Raw genomic sequence first — 16,073 nt, 5'->3', positions numbered from 1 at the left:
GAGTCTTTCGCTATTTTCAAATGCACCTGTGCCCCTAGCAGACGACGGATCACACGCATGCGTGGATTGATCAGCGGCAGTCTCCTAATAAACAGAAATTTGCCGCATCCCGCAACACGATCGAGCTATGCTACACAGGGACAACTGCACCGAATTGACGGTGACCAATAGATTAAACTGGCACTTTTTTTTTATTATTCACCTGATGCTCTAAAATGATGTTGCATGTTTACCTTTGATCGATCGTCACTCTGTCCCACGTCAATATAACCGATATCCAGGTAACGATTCCTGCTATCATAATTTTTGTACTTGTAAAGTTTTGCATCAGCAATAAAGTTTTACGTTGAATTGTAAACTTTTTTTTCACATTTTTCCGACAAGTTGACCCATTTCACTCCGATTATAATTTTCTGGCTGCGTCCCGCTCGCGACCGTTATGATAAGAATGTGATAGTAAACAATTAAGAACTCGACATTTCCGGTTCTTAATGTGTTTGTACAGTCAACAATGTTCAAATACATCGGACTTTTGGGAATGCATGTAGTTCATGTGCATAGTTATCAATGACGTGTTCGTTTGAAAACTATATTTTAGATTACTTCCTGAGTTACAGAGAAACCGGAGGAGCTACGGTAGTTTCAGTTGCGTATGTTATATAATTGAATACTTTCATTAGCATGCTTCTTACGTTGTTATTTCCTTTATTTTTGTAAAAGTTGTGCTAGAGGCTGCAAGGCTTGATTGTTCAAACTAAAAATGGAGGAAGATGAAGAAAGTGTAAATCTGACGCAGCGCCGCAGCCACAGCATCAGCTGCACACGCAGCTGTTCGCAGCCAAGCATTTATCGCTCGACGCAATCAAACCTCAACCATATTTCCCAGTTAACTTTATATCAAAGCATTCCTGGGACGTTGTTTGGAAGTGCTATAAGTGTAAACAGCGCAGAGAGTGCCGTATCAACTAGAAGCGTGCATTCCGCTTGCAGTGGAGATTCGTTAACTGCAAGAGCTATGGAGCTTAGGATGGTCGGTGGTGACTGTGATCAAATTAGAGATGATGAAGCAGGAAGAGGAATTAGATTGGTAAGTGTAAAAATGCCATGAACGAGTCAATACTTGTTCTCAGCAGGAAGGAGGTTCCGATTAAATTTGTTTATTGAATATTAAGATTTCCTGTTGCATGCCGTTAAGGGAATCAATGATTACTCGTCTTTTATCCAAATTCCCTCACTTTTATAGTCACGAATAAATTAGAAATCTGTTAATACTAATCTTTCACACGGTTAAATTTTGAATTTCCTTGATAATATTTCTGATAAGCAGAGGAAGTGATAAATTACATTGAAGTTCATGCTCATAGTTGGTCGCACAATCACTGAATTTAAATAGGATAGTTTAACACAGTTCTTATACATGAATCTATAAAAGTATTATATTTCACAAAATAATTTAACAAAACTTTGATTGCTAGGCTTCACTGTTTTTTTGTTTTTTTTTTTTCTTTTTTTTTATTGGCAATGCAAGCAGTTTTATTACTAATTATTACCATTAAATTTAGTTTTATTGGTGATGAAAGGTCATAAGCTCACGTAATTGTGTTGATAAAAAGGTGATAATACCAAAAACTTGCACAATATCAAATCAGAAACAGCTATTAGTTGCAAAATGGTTAGTCTCAGTGATTGTAAATGGAACCTGCGATTGAATTGTTGAACTGTTAAATAAAATCGACTATTTTTTTGTAGTGTTTAAATGATCCAAAATCTATAGAACTAATATTTTCTCCAGGATTCACACTATGACGAGGCATCCAGTTTGTATTTTCGTGATGAGCTACGCACAATTGACTTTGTACTGGTCTGGGATGAACATAATGGAGAAGCAATCACTTACAAAAGTGTGGAAATGCGGAGGGTATGTGAACTTAGCCATAGTATAACATGGATAAATATACTCGAATGAGAAAAGAATAAGTTCGGGATTCAACCTGTTGAATTCAAAATGGGTAACCATCCACGTTATTAAAACCGTTATTTTACCATATGAAACAGCTGTATTGGGAGCTAATAACTGAATACCACTACTATATACCTATATATGCTTTCAGATATTTGAGGGAAACCTGCAACAGGAGGGCCTAGAACTTGAATATGAAAGACCAGAGCCTAACGGCTTACGCTTCATTAAAATTCATGCTCCTCAAGAAGTTTTGCGCCGTTATGCAGAGATATTGAAATTGAGAATGCCAATGAAGAATGTGCCTGGATTTCGTCCATCTGAAAGCTCTACTAATATTATAGTTAAGGAAATGAATTCATTCTTTCGACGTCTTTTGAGCAAGTTTGATGTGGACCCATCTAAGTTTCCAACAATGAAGCACCAGTTCACAGCGGTTTATAGCAGAGACAAAGAGTACTTATTCGATTTGGACACACCCGAGTTTTTTAGCCCAGGAACACGTTCGCGAATTGTTCATTTTATATTAGATAGGACAACGTATACAGAAGATAAGGAAAATGATTTTGCATTCGGGATCGACAGATTAATTGCAGAAAACGCATATGTGGCTGCCTATCCTTTACATGATGTGAGTAGAAACTTTCAACAGGTTTCCATCACTCCTTACTCTATTCATTATTCAAAAATCTTTACTTGTAATCATTTTTTCAAATAGCAAGTTGATTATGATTTATACATACTACGACACTATGTTACCTGCACTCTCATTTTTTTGTTTTGGGTTGCACTGCCAATTTGTCGTGTCAATACGATCGTAAATACGTATTTTATATCTGTTTTTTGAGAATATGAACTTCCTTTACACTGTCTTAAGATAGATATATTTGGGGATCACAGATTTGACCTATTGTGTAAAATTCAATTCAGAAGTGTTAGAATAGCAGAGTTTCTCAAACAATATGGAAGTGAGTATTATGCACCTGTTAATATGCAGGTCACTTGCCTGTATTTCATTCAGGTATTAAGTGAAAGGTGTTAGAAAAACAGGTACAAGACCCAAAATAAAGGGTTGCATTTACTTTAATACTACCTGCTTCTGATAGGTAATAAAATTTGTCCAGATGCAATAACACCTTCTGTTTTTTTTACCTCTGTTTCAGTTTAAGGTTGTTTATTCAAAGACAAAAGAAATATTTTTAATATTAGTTTTAATTTGTCGATTGAAACTTTCATTTTATGGTATGATTTTCGGCTACACTTTAGAGATCAAAATTCGGAACAATGTAGTTCAAACTAATCAGAAAATTGTTGAGTCTGATGCAACCCAGAGTGGCAAAATTCCACAAAACATTCTGAACTTGTGCCTTCATTCTTATGTTCGTTTTTTTTACAGGGTGATCTTCACAACTCGGAATGTATGCGAAGTCTTTTATACACAGAATGGGCAAGTGTCAAGAAATGTTTGCACTGTCAGCCACTAGATTACGTGAAAGAATACTTTGGCATTAAAATCGGCCTCTACTTTGCCTGGCTAGGTTTCTATACGCACATGTTAATCCCAGCCAGTATTGTTGGTCTACTTTGCTTCCTCTACAGCTGTCTCACATTATATTCCAACAAACCGAGTGAAGATATTTGCTCTGGCAATTTGGAACTGAAAATGTGTCCATTATGTGATAAACTTTGTGGATACTGGGATCTCAAAGATACATGCTTTCACGCGCGGGTCACATATCTGTTTGATAATGCAGCTACAGTTTTCTTTGCTGTTTTTATGTCGTTTTGGGGTGAGCTTGCAAAATTAATTAATTTCCTGTCATTGAAATTTTAGTCACCCTGCAAATCGACAAATTTTTTACTCCTATTTTTATAATCCTGCAATCAGCCATGAAAGCAAAAAACGAATTTTCTCATTTGTTTTGAAATAGCTTGGATAGTACTATTTTTGAAAACTGTCACAGTACTGTCATTCTTTCTAGCCACATTGTTTCTGGAGTTATGGAAAAGATATTCTGCTGAAATAACTCATCGCTGGGATCTCACCAAGTTTGATATTAAAGAAGAGCACCCCCGACCACAGTATCTGGCTCGGCTTGCGCATGTTAAAAAACAGCGTGCACACGTCATTACAGATGCTTCAGAGCCTCATCTTTCTTTCTGGAAGTTGAAGTTACCGGCAATTATTTTTAGTTCCTCCGTTGTGTTATTATTGGTGAGTTGGAACTTGAGTACAAGTAGATTTTCAAAACTGGAACAGTTTTAAAGTGGCAAATAGCTTACTGTTATTAAATTGTTAACTGTCCAAGAAACAATTATTGTGTTACCCAATAATACATATTGAAAAATTGCATCTTTACAGATAGCTGTTGCGGTGGTCGCAGTTCTAGCTGTTATACTCTACAGAATATCGGTTTTAGCAGCTCTAAGTTTGTACAAGGATACTATAGTGACAAGTTATGCCATATTATTTACTACTGTGACTGCTGCTTGCCTTAACTTGTGCTGCATAATTATCTTCAACTCAATATACATTCGGTTAGCAGAATATCTAACAGAGGTAATTTAACTAGTGGATCATGTACATATTTTTATAACATAATATTTCTCGATAATAGTTTACGAGTTTCCTGATGTATAAGCAAGAGAACTTTAAGATTGTTGAGACCTTATATTTCAAGGCTAGAAGCGCCTTAGAAATTACAGATATGTATAGTTGGTAATGGATCTGCATAATATCTACCATGTCAATTAATCTGTTGATCCTTCAAACTAATGATACTTCTTTTTTTACTTTCACAGATCGAATTCCTTCGGACACAAACAGAATTCGATGACAGTTTGACTCTGAAAATATATCTGCTACAATTTATCAATTATTACGCTTCCATATTTTACATTGCCTTTTTTAAAGGTAAGTTTGTTGGGTATCCGAGAGAATATATCCGGTTCTTTACATTTCGTCAGGAAGAATGTGGACCTGGTGGGTGTTTATTAGAATTATCCATACAATTAATCATCATCATGATTGGGAAACAAGCACTGAACACTATCTTAGAAATGGTTTTTCCATTATTTTATAAATGGTTGAATACTGTGAAGGTTCATGTTGGAACAAAAAAAGATAAAAATAAAGACAAATCAACATCCAGAATAAACCTTCAGTGGGTCAAAGATTATAAACTAGTAGAATGGGGTCCCAGGAGTTTATTCCCTGAATATTTAGAAATGGGTAAGTTTGCTGCGTAATATTTTGACTAACTGGCAAAGTGACATTGAAAACACAGTTATATCGGTATGCAAGTGTAAAAAATTAAAAAAAAATCGGAACAGTGTTGCAGTATGGATTTGTAACAATTTTTGTTGCTGCTTTTCCCCTTGCGCCATTTTTCGCGCTTATCAACAACATATTTGAGATGAGATTCGATGCTAAAAAGCTACTGACTATGTATAGAAGGCCTGTTGGACAGCGAGTTAGAGATATTGGTGTTTGGTTTAGAATACTCGATATCATTTCTAAATTGTCAGTAATCACCAATGTGAGTATAATCATTTATGTAGATAAACTATGTTTGTTTTCGCTATAGCTGCACTGATTTACCATAATTCCATTTCAGGGCTTTATTATAGCTTTCACGTCCAACTTCATTCCACGTCTAGTTTATATGAAGGCTTACTCGAATACAAGTTCCTTAGAAGGGTTTCTAGAAAACTCACTGTCCAAATTCAATACCAGCCACTTTCCAGATGAGTATCGCCCACAAATACCAAATGATATTGAACCAATTAAAATTTGTTGGTACCCTGACTATAGAGAGACTGCATCGGGTGAATACAATTACAGCATTATGTATTGGCATATCCTTGCTGCCAGACTAGCATTTGTTGTGGTATTCGAGGTACCTAATATTTACTGACCTATAATTTGAGTTAAAAAATTCAAAGATCTAGTTCTGATTGTCCACAAGTTTACATAAAGCTAATATTTGAAAATGTTTTTAGAATATAGTGGCTTTGGTGATGATTCTGGTTCGCTGGTGTATTCCAAACATGTCTCAGACGTTACGAGATCAAATTCGTCGTGAGGCCTACATTACAAATGAAATAATAATCAAGCAAGAGGCATTACGAGCATGTGGACCGTGTCGTACTAGTGAAAACATTTCTCAAAGAAGTAATTCAAATACTGAGACAATGCAAAGACTGAATAGGGTTATACAGAATTCTCTATCAAACGCAGAATTGGATTTGGAAGTTCACGGTAGTCCAGTTGGTGCATCTGGTGTACATCACAGAGGCACTGATGGGGCAGTGTAACAACTGGTTATAAACAGAAGATTTCTCTCATTTTCGCTTCCGAACGAATACTCCTCTCAAAAATAGAATATATAAAATTTTTCGAGTAACCACATTAGGGATATGCAAGCTCAGGTCATACTACTGGATATCTCACCAGAAGTTTGAAGCACGTATTTCTGTTGAAATAATGGAACATTTCACTACAAGTTGCTAAATTTGTAACACTAGACTAATGAACATTTGAGGATCCCTGATTATTTTTAAACATTGTCACTGCCATCGTCTGGAAATATTTGGATTTATAACACATTTATACGTACTTAGAAACAACACGTGTGTTACATTCTGAGCAGCAGGATGGGACATAGTACTTGTAAAAGACTAATTTACTGCAGTGTTCATTTTGCGCATACACACAAAATACAATAGGGATTACTTGTTTTGATTCGAAATTATATTCGTACCTGCTTAACACATAACTATTAAAAATTGTTATTTACTTAGAACAAGTTTTTTTTTCCGCAGGATAATTAAGTGAACTGCCGTTGTTATTGCGATAGTCTTACATATCTAACAATAAGACGTTATGAGTGAACGTTGATTAATGGATGTATGTATATACACTTGTTAAAGTATTTATATAGGTAAATTTTAATTAAATATGATTATTTAAAAATGAAGATTAGGTGTTTAAGAAAACTATCCATTAAATTCGATCGATTTCATACTTAATATAAGCAAATTTGAAGATATAAAAATTCTACATCCAGACAAACAGATGTAATTTTTATACAAGGTATTCATCATTGTATGAACATATGCACAAGAGATGGATATATTTTTTGCTATGTATTCGAGAATCTAGAAAACTTTGTTCGATATACATACTTATAAGTAATGATATGTAATGATGAAATTGGTGGTATTAATAAAGCAAGAAGACAAATTCATTCATAGTTATCTTTATCAAAAGATTTATTTCCAGATCGATGATTTCGCCGTTAGCATCAGCACGTTCATGTTGAGGTGAGAAGCCTACATTCTTTTCCAAATACCACAGGCACGTGTGTGTCAATCACGGTTGCAGTTGAAAAAAAAAAATTCACAAACGTAGGCCTAGAGAGCGTAGAGGTATAACACGTTGTGTGTGAATAAATTAAATTCTCGATCATATATAAGTTGGCAGCAGCGTGCCGGCTGTTCTCGTTTGTTCACCACAATCCCATTTGACGCAAAATTTTCATCAGCGTAAAAGGAAGCAGAAAAAAATATTTACGCTCAATTTCAACAACTAAATTCGGCATGAGAGCCTGACTCAAGAGAATTTCGTACAATATAATTTATTAACGAGACAATGGGGACGGTGCTCGCGAAGGTGAGGATCCAAATGTTGAATGGAATAACCTAGCTTTTCTGTACTCAACGCATACTAATAGATGATGCCGTTAACGTAATCTCTAACAATATCCCGTGATCCTCATGCTTTTGAGCCCAAAATAACACCGCGTTATAACTCAACTGTTGTCATTTTCATATTTGTTCGTATAATTGAATAAAATTTATCATCACCCGTCAATACTGGAAGCTGGGGGATATTAGTTTAATACTTTTATCTCTAAAGTTGACTAATACTGATTTGTAAATAAGCAATTTTTATTATGCTTGTTGATTACAGGAGCCAGAGGCGCCTCGCGAGTTTGTAACGACATCACATAATCGAACTAATCCAAAACGAGAAGATTATAGAAAAGACTATGAACATGTGAGTCTGGCTATCATCGTGATGTTTTGTGCTTTGTAGCTTTATGTTGTGGAAACTACTTGTTGGGACAATACAATGCATTTTGATATTTCTGAATGAATGAAGTCGCTATCTTCTAATTTGCAGTCAGCTTATTACAACCAAGAACGTGATGCATTGCCAAGGAAGCCAACGTTGGCTGACCCTAAGCCTGTAAACCTTCAAAGAGTCAGGGTAATTACTTAATTATTTGGTACATCTGTAGAAGTAATTGTCATTCAACTATTAAATGTTTTATTTGGTTATTCCAGGCCCGGGTTGATAAAGTACACATAGATGGTCTAGTCAGAACAAAGGATGACATCATCAAAGCGCAGGTGACAGAGTTATTCAAAGCTAAAGATTTCCAAGATGTTATTGTTCGAGCGCATAAGGTCCGCGGAAAACTTGATGCCCTTGGCTGTTTTGGAAATATTGGAGTTTCCATTGATACTAGCAAAGGCTCGGATGCGACTCCTGAAGGTGTTGAGGCAAGGCTACTTCTGCATTTGAACATTCCGTTAGATAATAAATTTACAATACTTTGAAAATGAGAAATACGTCTCTAACTAATCGATACATAAGATAGTATGGAAACATAACATAGGATTCTTTTTAATGTAGGTGACATTTACTGTTAACGAAATGAAGCGTATAATGGGAGGTATTAACACAATGGTTGGTAACAATGAAGGCTCGATTATTATCGGTGCAAGAGCACCAAACATTTTTGGCAGAGGTGAAAAACTACAAATGGAATACTCATATGGCAATAAAAGTTCAACAAATGTCAATGTATCTGCTGTAAAACCATTTGTCGACAGCTGGCTACACAAAGTGTGAGTCAAGTTGTTTACTCCACAATATTTTCATGCCCAATATTTTTAGAGTATTTTTTACTCAAACCTGTTGACTTATAAATTTTCTACTTTTCCACAGTCTCACAGCGTCAGTATTCAGTACAACAAACGACCTGCCTTGGTCCGGATACAAACAATGTGACACAGGGTTTCTGCTGGACTTAGCATTCAATCGAGGTGGTACAGGTACCTTGAAACATAATTTCCAATATGAGGGAACTTACAGAAACATCAGTGCCTCGAAGCAAGTCACATTTCGTGTTAGGGAACAATCGGGACCTAGCCTTAAATCGGCACTGAGGTATATTGGTTGCATTGACAAGAGGGATGGTCTCATATTTCCAACAACTGGCTCTCTTATACAGTTCACTACAGAAGTAGCTGGCCTTGGTGGAAACATTGGTTTTATTAAAAACGAATTTGTCATGCAGAGCAATTGGTCACCGCATGAATTTGCTGTATGTAATTTCAGACTAAATTGTAAATTAGTTAATAAACAATCTAATTGTTCAATCACACAGATGTAAAACTGCATGCAACTCTCAGTTTCTGACTGTATTTTACGTAGAAGTAATTTCTGCCCATTTTAGACCTTCCAATTGGGGTTCCAGTCAGGATTGCTTCAAGGAATTAGTAACGACATGCAGATAAGCATTTGCGATAACTTTTTCCTAGGAGGCCCACTCAATCTCAGAGGATTCGATATGAGAGGGTGTGGGCCTCGTTGCGAAGGCAATTCAATCGGCGGTGATCTTTATTGGGCTCTGGCCCTTCATCTTTATACCCCACTACCATTCAGGCCTGGCCAAAATAGTTTTGGTGATCTGTTCAGGCTACATGGTTTTATCAATGGCGGTAATTTAACGAACTTCAGTTTCAAATTTGGTGAGTGGTATATTGAACAAAGAAATAAAATATCTTACAAGGAAAAAAACAAAGATGGTGAACAACTAATGCTTGTTATCCAATTGGGCCTTGCAGATAGGGACTTGAAAGACAATCTGAAGATCTTCACAAACAACGTTCGATGTACAACGGGTGCTGGAATTGCGATGAAACTAGGAAATGTGGCTAGAGTTGAATTAAATTTGATCATGCCCTTATTGTTTGTTCGGAGTGATGTGCTACAGCAGTTCCAATTTGGGATCGGATTGCAATATCTCTAGACATTATAAGTAGAAAATTGAAGTCTCTGTGTTCTAATACTGCAAATAGAGTTGCGAATTGTTAATAATTAATAGCATTTAAACCCCCCAAATGCAACTTCTATATTTGCATCAATTGTGAGGGGTGAATCATCATAACATACTACATAGTGTAATTTTGCCGATCCTCAAGTTTTCCACAATTCTGTCTGTATAGTTTTTAAAATACACACACTATAGTTATTGAAATATTTTTATTTTTAATCTACAATATTCAATCCTTGATCCTAGTTATTTTTCTGGTTTTTACTTGTTTTAAGAGCATATCAATACCAATTGATGTGACACTCTGCTTACCGATGTGCAGAAATAGTATACTGTGTGGCAAGGGACGAAAGTGGGCGATTGCGACGAGTGTCAAGTTAGCGACTAAGCAAAGCGAGGAGGACAATCACATGAGTTGCAGTCACCAACTTTTGGCCCGAGTCCGTGAATGAAAAGTGGTGGAGCTATGCGTGGTAGTTTTGTGGAACGCAAGTGGTCAATTTCTTTTCCCTTGGGATGAAAATGAAGCAACTGTGGACTGTGCATATGCAAAACTACCTTTACTACACTAAAATGAAAATTGCTCACTTTTTTCCTGTTAAACTGCCATGCAAATTCCCAATTTTCACGCATGTATGATAAAAAATATATTGTAGTACATTTGAAGAATTGGGAAGCTCCCGAACTTTTGCAAATTGTTCACAAAGATATACGTAGTATAAATAAAATCTGGTTTAGTGAAGGGTCTACATTAAATTCATTAATTGTTAAGTACATTCAAAGTATTTGTATTCAGAGCGCTATTATTATTCTGATACAACAAATTTGATCACCACTTCTAATACACGACAAATATATCGTTTGATATATCTGCATCGATGTAAAGCAAAAATGCGATTGTAAAGCGACAATTTGAGATAAGAAAAATCGCAAGTAAACTGCGAATTTTTCAATTAACTTTTATGTCACATAATGATCAGTAGGTACGATATTCTAGAAATCAGATTTGTTCGGTTATGGCATATCTTAAAACGTGATAGTTGCCGATAACACTGCAAAATTGATGAGTACAGCATTAATTAATGTTATACTGGAATCCGCGGGATTTGAAACAAAGTTAAGTGGGTGTCAAAATTTTTCCACCTATGTATCATGCAACGTATCAAGTACGCTGTGTAATATGCAGTGAATTTGCGTCTTGCGTCGAAACCTCGATATATTGCGATAATGCCTTGCTTACGAATAAGACTCATGGAACGTCAAATAAAAAAAGTACACTACAGTTCATTAGTAAAAGAAACTGTAGTAAATGCTGACGTCGCCGCGAAGATCGGAGGGACGAGAGTCGAATTATCGAAAATTTCGACCTTCGTTCATTACGAACTTACATACAATAATTGTGGTGATGACAAGTCGACTGCACTTTCTTTTGTTGACTATATATCGTCACACTGATGCAATCTAAACAAATTATGACTAGCAGATTCACGTGATCCAATCCTGGAATTATTGCAATTCTCATGATTATGAAACAGAATTTTTTCACAGCGGTATTTGAAAATTGGCAAGTTCACGAAACTTGGCTGTACGTGCGCACATCGTCTAGAATTTTGGCGAAACTCCGCGAACGCACGCAAGGTTGTCGATAGTCTTTGCGATGTATCGATGCGACGTCATTGCCTGACGATGACGCTCGAGTGATAATTCTCAATTGAAAAATGGCCGCCTAATAGCTTTCCGTATTACTCAGTGCAGTTAAAATGTGTTTTTCTACGATGGAATCGCTTCAAATTTTCGTACATACAAGTCAAGAAGTTTGGACTGAATTTGATAAGGGTAATTTTGAATACAAGAGAGGAAATTACTGCTGCGGATATCTGAGAAGTCAGGGTTCATACGGTAACCAAGATATACATCGAGATTTATATCATTGTCAGGCGGCGGAGAGACGTCCTTGTAAAACGAGACGATAAAAAATACATAAGGCAGCGAAATGATTACGGAAAATACGCTGACGGAAACGAAGCGGAAATTAGACGACGTTTCTATGGGTTTATCTAAGGATTCCTACGATAAATTATATGTTTCGGATACGGTGGCCAATGAGCGACCCACGTTTTTGGGCTCGGAAAATTATCTGAGACTACCAACAGCGCTTGAAAAAAATTTGAGATATCGAGAATACGGTAATTTCACTGCCTTATTACCCACCTGTCGAATCGGCATGTCGCTCCTCATGGAAGTTCCACGAAAAATCATTCGCGGGGTCTCAGGTTTGCTCGATTTTCAACCTCAATCCCTGGACTCTGAAATACCAGCCAAAAGGCCATACTCACCCAAGGTGCACTGTAACAAACAAATGCCCATGGATGTTGCAAGGGGGCGAGGCAGGGGTCGGGGTAGATCCCAGCTTCGTCGTTCTGGCGTTAGTCAGTCGAGACACAGACAGGAGCAAATGCGGCAGAGATTGTCCGCCGACATTCAGGATGATCTCAAAGAATTCAGAGACCTCAAGGATTGTGAAAACGATAAAGAGCTACCGAGTACCCCATGTATCGATGAAAATGGAAGGCTGCTTCGCTATGGAGTCAATGGTGCAGAGGTCGACACTGGCGCTTCGCAATTTCCATTCAACTTTGGGTATTGTGATATGAAACGGAGAAAACGGAAGCAACAACATAGAAACCGTAACCAAGATCTGATCTCTACTAATTGTAAGGTCAGATACATACCTGAATGTTCGATAGACGTTACAGCCTGTGCTTATGCTGACAAAAATGAAGAGACTGAATCAGAGATGAACATTAACAGAAGGAGGCTTCATTCCGACAGATCCGTCGACTCCGAGGATAGTTGTTACATTGTTTTTGAAAATAGTTCAGATTCCGAATACGATTATACTACCACTGACGACGAGGATGAGGATGAGGATAATAATTGCGACCTTGGAAATCCTAGATCAAAATTGAAGGTAATATTTAGGTTCATACTCTCTTGATAATGTTGGAAGATGTATGGCCCAACAATAATTAATCTCCGTCATCAATGTAATTTGGTGATGATAGATTGAGTACTAAAAAAATATAGCACAATTTGTTTTTCCTATAAATTCTACAGTTTGAGAATTTGGTATATTTTTAAAGCAGGTACGGTTTTCGCAACACCCCATAATTCATACGATGATCGCATGGGATTATGCATATCGAGCTGCTCGGAAAGGTCCATGGGAAGCAATGGTTCGTGACAGAGCAAGGTTTAAGGACCTGATCAACAAAATGTCCCAAATACTGGATCCAATTTTAGCACCTCAGCATCGCAGTGAAATTTGGCAGCACCGTTTTGCAGATGATCTGTAACAGTGGCATCGACTGTCGTGTAAATTATTAAGATTTCATAAACAGCAAGCTATAGGATAGAAGATAGGTATTCACTCAACAGAACATTTTCTTTGGTTATTGTTCTTTCTCTCGATACCTTCCTGCTATTTCGAATGTTGTAATGTCTGAAGGAAGGGATGATATTCAAGAGCATTTCAAATTGCCAATGAATTAGCTTTTCAATCATTCAGATTGTCTCCCAAATTATATACTCATCTTTTAACCAAGATGTACTTCATGTACAAATTTGAGCCAAGGTTTTGCGTTTATCATACATACGATAAACCCTGGTTCACAGTTCCCTGAGTAATTAACTTTCTTTATTGTATAACGGTATTGCTGCCAGACACAACAAACCTTATCGAATTATTATGTGTATTAAAAAACAAAATTCAGTTGAGCTCCAATTTTCTCTTATAACTTTGAATTTGATTTTACTTGATTAGTACAAAAAGTTTCATCAATTTGAAATGAAGCTGCTTTTGTCCAATTCACTTCGAAACGATACCAATTTTATTTTGAAAGGTTCCGTTTCTCATGATCAGAAAATTGGGTTCTCCAATAATAAGAAGAGCACAAACGAATTTGAATCTTATATTATGTAAGTTCGGAAGACCATGTTGATGAACTTCAATCTATAAAATTACTAAAAGCTGATGGAAACCAGTTACCCGCATTTTATGAAGTCATATAGCTAACATTCAAACTTTCATTTTTGAAGTTACTACATCTAAGTTCAGCACGACGTTTAATGATCTTCATACACGTGTGCTTACAAATACACAAATACCGGAGACATAACTATACAATATAGCACAGATCGTATGTCTCTTCAATTCATCTAATCTCATATTGTTGCCAAGTTGCTCGTATTTCACGCGTCATAGGGTATATAGATTCTAGTTGAATACTTTATTTCGTGTTCAAGATTTGTGTGATCAAGTTCTACTTTCGTATGCGTAAACTAAAGCACATGTTGTACCTATTTAATTAATATATTTTTTATCTTGCGGACGTTACATGGGCTGTAAAAATTAAATTGCTTTAAGAATATTAATATATAAATATAATATATGATAACATGCTGTAATTCAAATATTCAAGGATACTTAGAAAGTTAGAATCGGTATGTACCATATTATTGTATAATTCTGTATACATAAAAGGAAACATTCATTCTTAACGCCCTTTTTATTTTTGTTAGTATTTACGTAAACGAGATTTTATTTTCACTCATTAATGAATCATATACCCTATTCCCGTGCTAATATTGTAGATTCATGTCTGAATTAGAATTTCATTAAAACTCGTCAATTGTTTTTCTTCTTTGCCTCATACGATATAAATTGTATTACATTTTATCAGAGAATAGGGGTACAAATAATCTATCAATAAAACGTGAGGGATCGAACACAGAAGGGGTCAAATAGGGTGCAATTTAAAATTAAGATAATTGAAATCAAAATAAGTTTGTTGAGTCGTCTTTGTTATTTATGTGTACCCAGTGTATGTGGGTATCTATTATGGTGTTAACTAAAATCGAAAGTTACGTTCGAAAATATCGCCTAATATGAACTGAATATTCAATGCAATGAAAAACACAAACGTCAGATTTATAGATACTGTCATTTTATACATACACATATGTAAGATAGGAAAACTATGGTACAGTGATAAAAGAATTATCGCAAATAAATAATCATATAGCAAAAGTTTTCTTTGTACAGATATTCGAGTTAAAGTTGAACCGTTATCCAGACTCTGAAATACAGACAGACTGTATCATATTGATATCAGTTGTTATTCGAGAACGGAGTTATAGTCAGATAAGGATGTTCCCAGTACTCGAAAATGGAATTGTCTTCGATGATGCTGTATCTTATTTGCGTACATTCAATTATCGCTGTAAAAGTAGTAAAATTGTAATTAAAATATCGTACAAGAATATATATGAATTATAAATCTTAATGTAATAGATAAAAAATATATATATATTCCGTATTTAAGAATTTTATTTGCCTGACGAAATCACTGAAACTATCATCGCGGATTTTTAAAGTCCGCAAGTAGTGTGATTTTTTCTTACGTCATCTATGAGAGAATTCCGTTTTATATCAGATTTTCACACCATTCATATATAAGATGTAATCATCTCATGCATCCGCGTTATATCACATGAAGTGAACAACGAATTCCCAATGATTCATTCGATTACTTCAGCAGTCAATTCCTGTCATGTTTACTATTGCAATGAAGGTAAATCCCACATGTGCGTACGTGCTTGCATATCCATAATAATTATCCTGCACCGAGATATGCTCTGGCAGTAACGCGGAAGCTTAATGTCTTATAATTCGTCCAAGTTTTTTTCTGAAAATATTGATTCCACGAATTTTGCGTCTTTTCTCGCGTGGTTTCAATTTGTACACTTGCCAGTTTTCGACACGCAAACTCAGCAGGATTCCAACGAAGGTCGTTTTCGGTCGATACAACGTGATGATTTTTTGTCAACAAATTGTGTAATGAACTCCAGTCATTTTCGTATAGAGTATCTTTTTTCTTTCTTTTTCCTTTTCCCTATAATCCACGAGAAACGTGCTTCAGTCA

The 16,073-nt window shown here is 35.9% G+C and overlaps 3 protein-coding genes across 7 annotated transcripts; all 3 read left to right on the top strand.

Moving 5' to 3' along the window:
- LOC124409115 (anoctamin-4) lies at nucleotides 1-6,939 on the top strand. 2 transcript variants are annotated; one of them, XM_046886535.1, is made up of 11 exons: nucleotides 1-281; nucleotides 721-1,087; nucleotides 1,793-1,918; nucleotides 2,112-2,591; nucleotides 3,357-3,750; nucleotides 3,943-4,175; nucleotides 4,323-4,520; nucleotides 4,763-5,192; nucleotides 5,294-5,499; nucleotides 5,578-5,859; nucleotides 5,963-6,939. In XM_046886535.1, the coding sequence occupies exons 2-11, from the start codon at nucleotides 761-763 to the stop codon at nucleotides 6,275-6,277; spliced, it is 2,991 nt and encodes a 996-aa protein (XP_046742491.1). In that variant the 5' UTR covers nucleotides 1-281; nucleotides 721-760; the 3' UTR covers nucleotides 6,278-6,939. The 2 variants fall into 2 exon arrangements, with proteins under 2 accessions (XP_046742491.1, XP_046742492.1); XM_046886536.1 differs by having other exon boundaries at nucleotides 1-450.
- Nucleotides 6,940-7,398: 459 nt separating this feature from the next.
- Nucleotides 7,399-10,293, top strand: LOC124409014 (sorting and assembly machinery component 50 homolog). 2 transcript variants are annotated; one of them, XM_046886400.1, is made up of 8 exons: nucleotides 7,399-7,634; nucleotides 7,935-8,021; nucleotides 8,148-8,234; nucleotides 8,312-8,434; nucleotides 8,664-8,878; nucleotides 8,979-9,357; nucleotides 9,490-9,784; nucleotides 9,881-10,293. In XM_046886400.1, exons 1-8 carry the CDS (start codon nucleotides 7,614-7,616, stop codon nucleotides 10,063-10,065), a joined length of 1,392 nt encoding a protein of 463 aa, XP_046742356.1. In that variant the 5' UTR covers nucleotides 7,399-7,613; the 3' UTR covers nucleotides 10,066-10,293. The 2 variants fall into 2 exon arrangements, with proteins under 2 accessions (XP_046742356.1, XP_046742355.1); XM_046886399.1 differs by having other exon boundaries at nucleotides 7,400-7,634; nucleotides 8,312-8,530.
- A 1,119-nt stretch (nucleotides 10,294-11,412) lies between these two features.
- Nucleotides 11,413-14,104, top strand: LOC124409976. Of its 3 annotated transcripts, none has more exons than XM_046887991.1 (2): nucleotides 11,413-13,054; nucleotides 13,227-14,104. In XM_046887991.1, exons 1-2 carry the CDS (start codon nucleotides 12,083-12,085, stop codon nucleotides 13,443-13,445), a joined length of 1,191 nt encoding a protein of 396 aa, XP_046743947.1. In that variant the 5' UTR covers nucleotides 11,413-12,082; the 3' UTR covers nucleotides 13,446-14,104. The 3 variants fall into 3 exon arrangements, with proteins under 3 accessions (XP_046743947.1, XP_046743948.1, XP_046743946.1); XM_046887992.1 differs by having other exon boundaries at nucleotides 11,413-13,060; nucleotides 13,236-14,104; XM_046887990.1 differs by having other exon boundaries at nucleotides 11,413-13,060; nucleotides 13,233-14,104.
- Nucleotides 14,105-16,073: the final 1,969 nt, after the last annotated feature.

The sequence above is a fragment of the Diprion similis genome, chromosome 8, assembly GCF_021155765.1.
Source record: "Diprion similis isolate iyDipSimi1 chromosome 8, iyDipSimi1.1, whole genome shotgun sequence".
Classification (NCBI taxonomy): Eukaryota; Metazoa; Arthropoda; class Insecta; order Hymenoptera; family Diprionidae; genus Diprion; species Diprion similis.
Note: the sequence above shows the minus strand (reverse complement) of the source record. Positions and strands in the feature narration are given on the sequence as shown.

Coding starts and splice junctions, on each gene's coding strand:
- LOC124409115 (XM_046886535.1), top strand. CDS start 761: ATGGAGGAAGATGAAGAAAGTGTAAATCTGACGCAGCGCCGCAGCCAC. Junction 1,919..2,111: donor AAAGTGTGGAAATGCGGAGG/GTATGTGAACTT, acceptor ATATGCTTTCAG/ATATTTGAGGGAAACCTGCA. Junction 5,193..5,293: donor CCCTGAATATTTAGAAATGG/GTAAGTTTGCTG, acceptor AAATCGGAACAG/TGTTGCAGTATGGATTTGTA.
- LOC124409014 (XM_046886399.1), top strand. CDS start 7,614: ATGGGGACGGTGCTCGCGAAG. Junction 7,635..7,934: donor TGGGGACGGTGCTCGCGAAG/GTGAGGATCCAA, acceptor TGTTGATTACAG/GAGCCAGAGGCGCCTCGCGA. Junction 8,235..8,311: donor TAAACCTTCAAAGAGTCAGG/GTAATTACTTAA, acceptor TGGTTATTCCAG/GCCCGGGTTGATAAAGTACA.
- LOC124409976 (XM_046887991.1), top strand. CDS start 12,083: ATGATTACGGAAAATACGCTGACGGAAACGAAGCGGAAATTAGACGAC. Junction 13,055..13,226: donor TTGGAAATCCTAGATCAAAA/TTGAAGGTAATA, acceptor TTTGGTATATTT/TTAAAGCAGGTACGGTTTTC.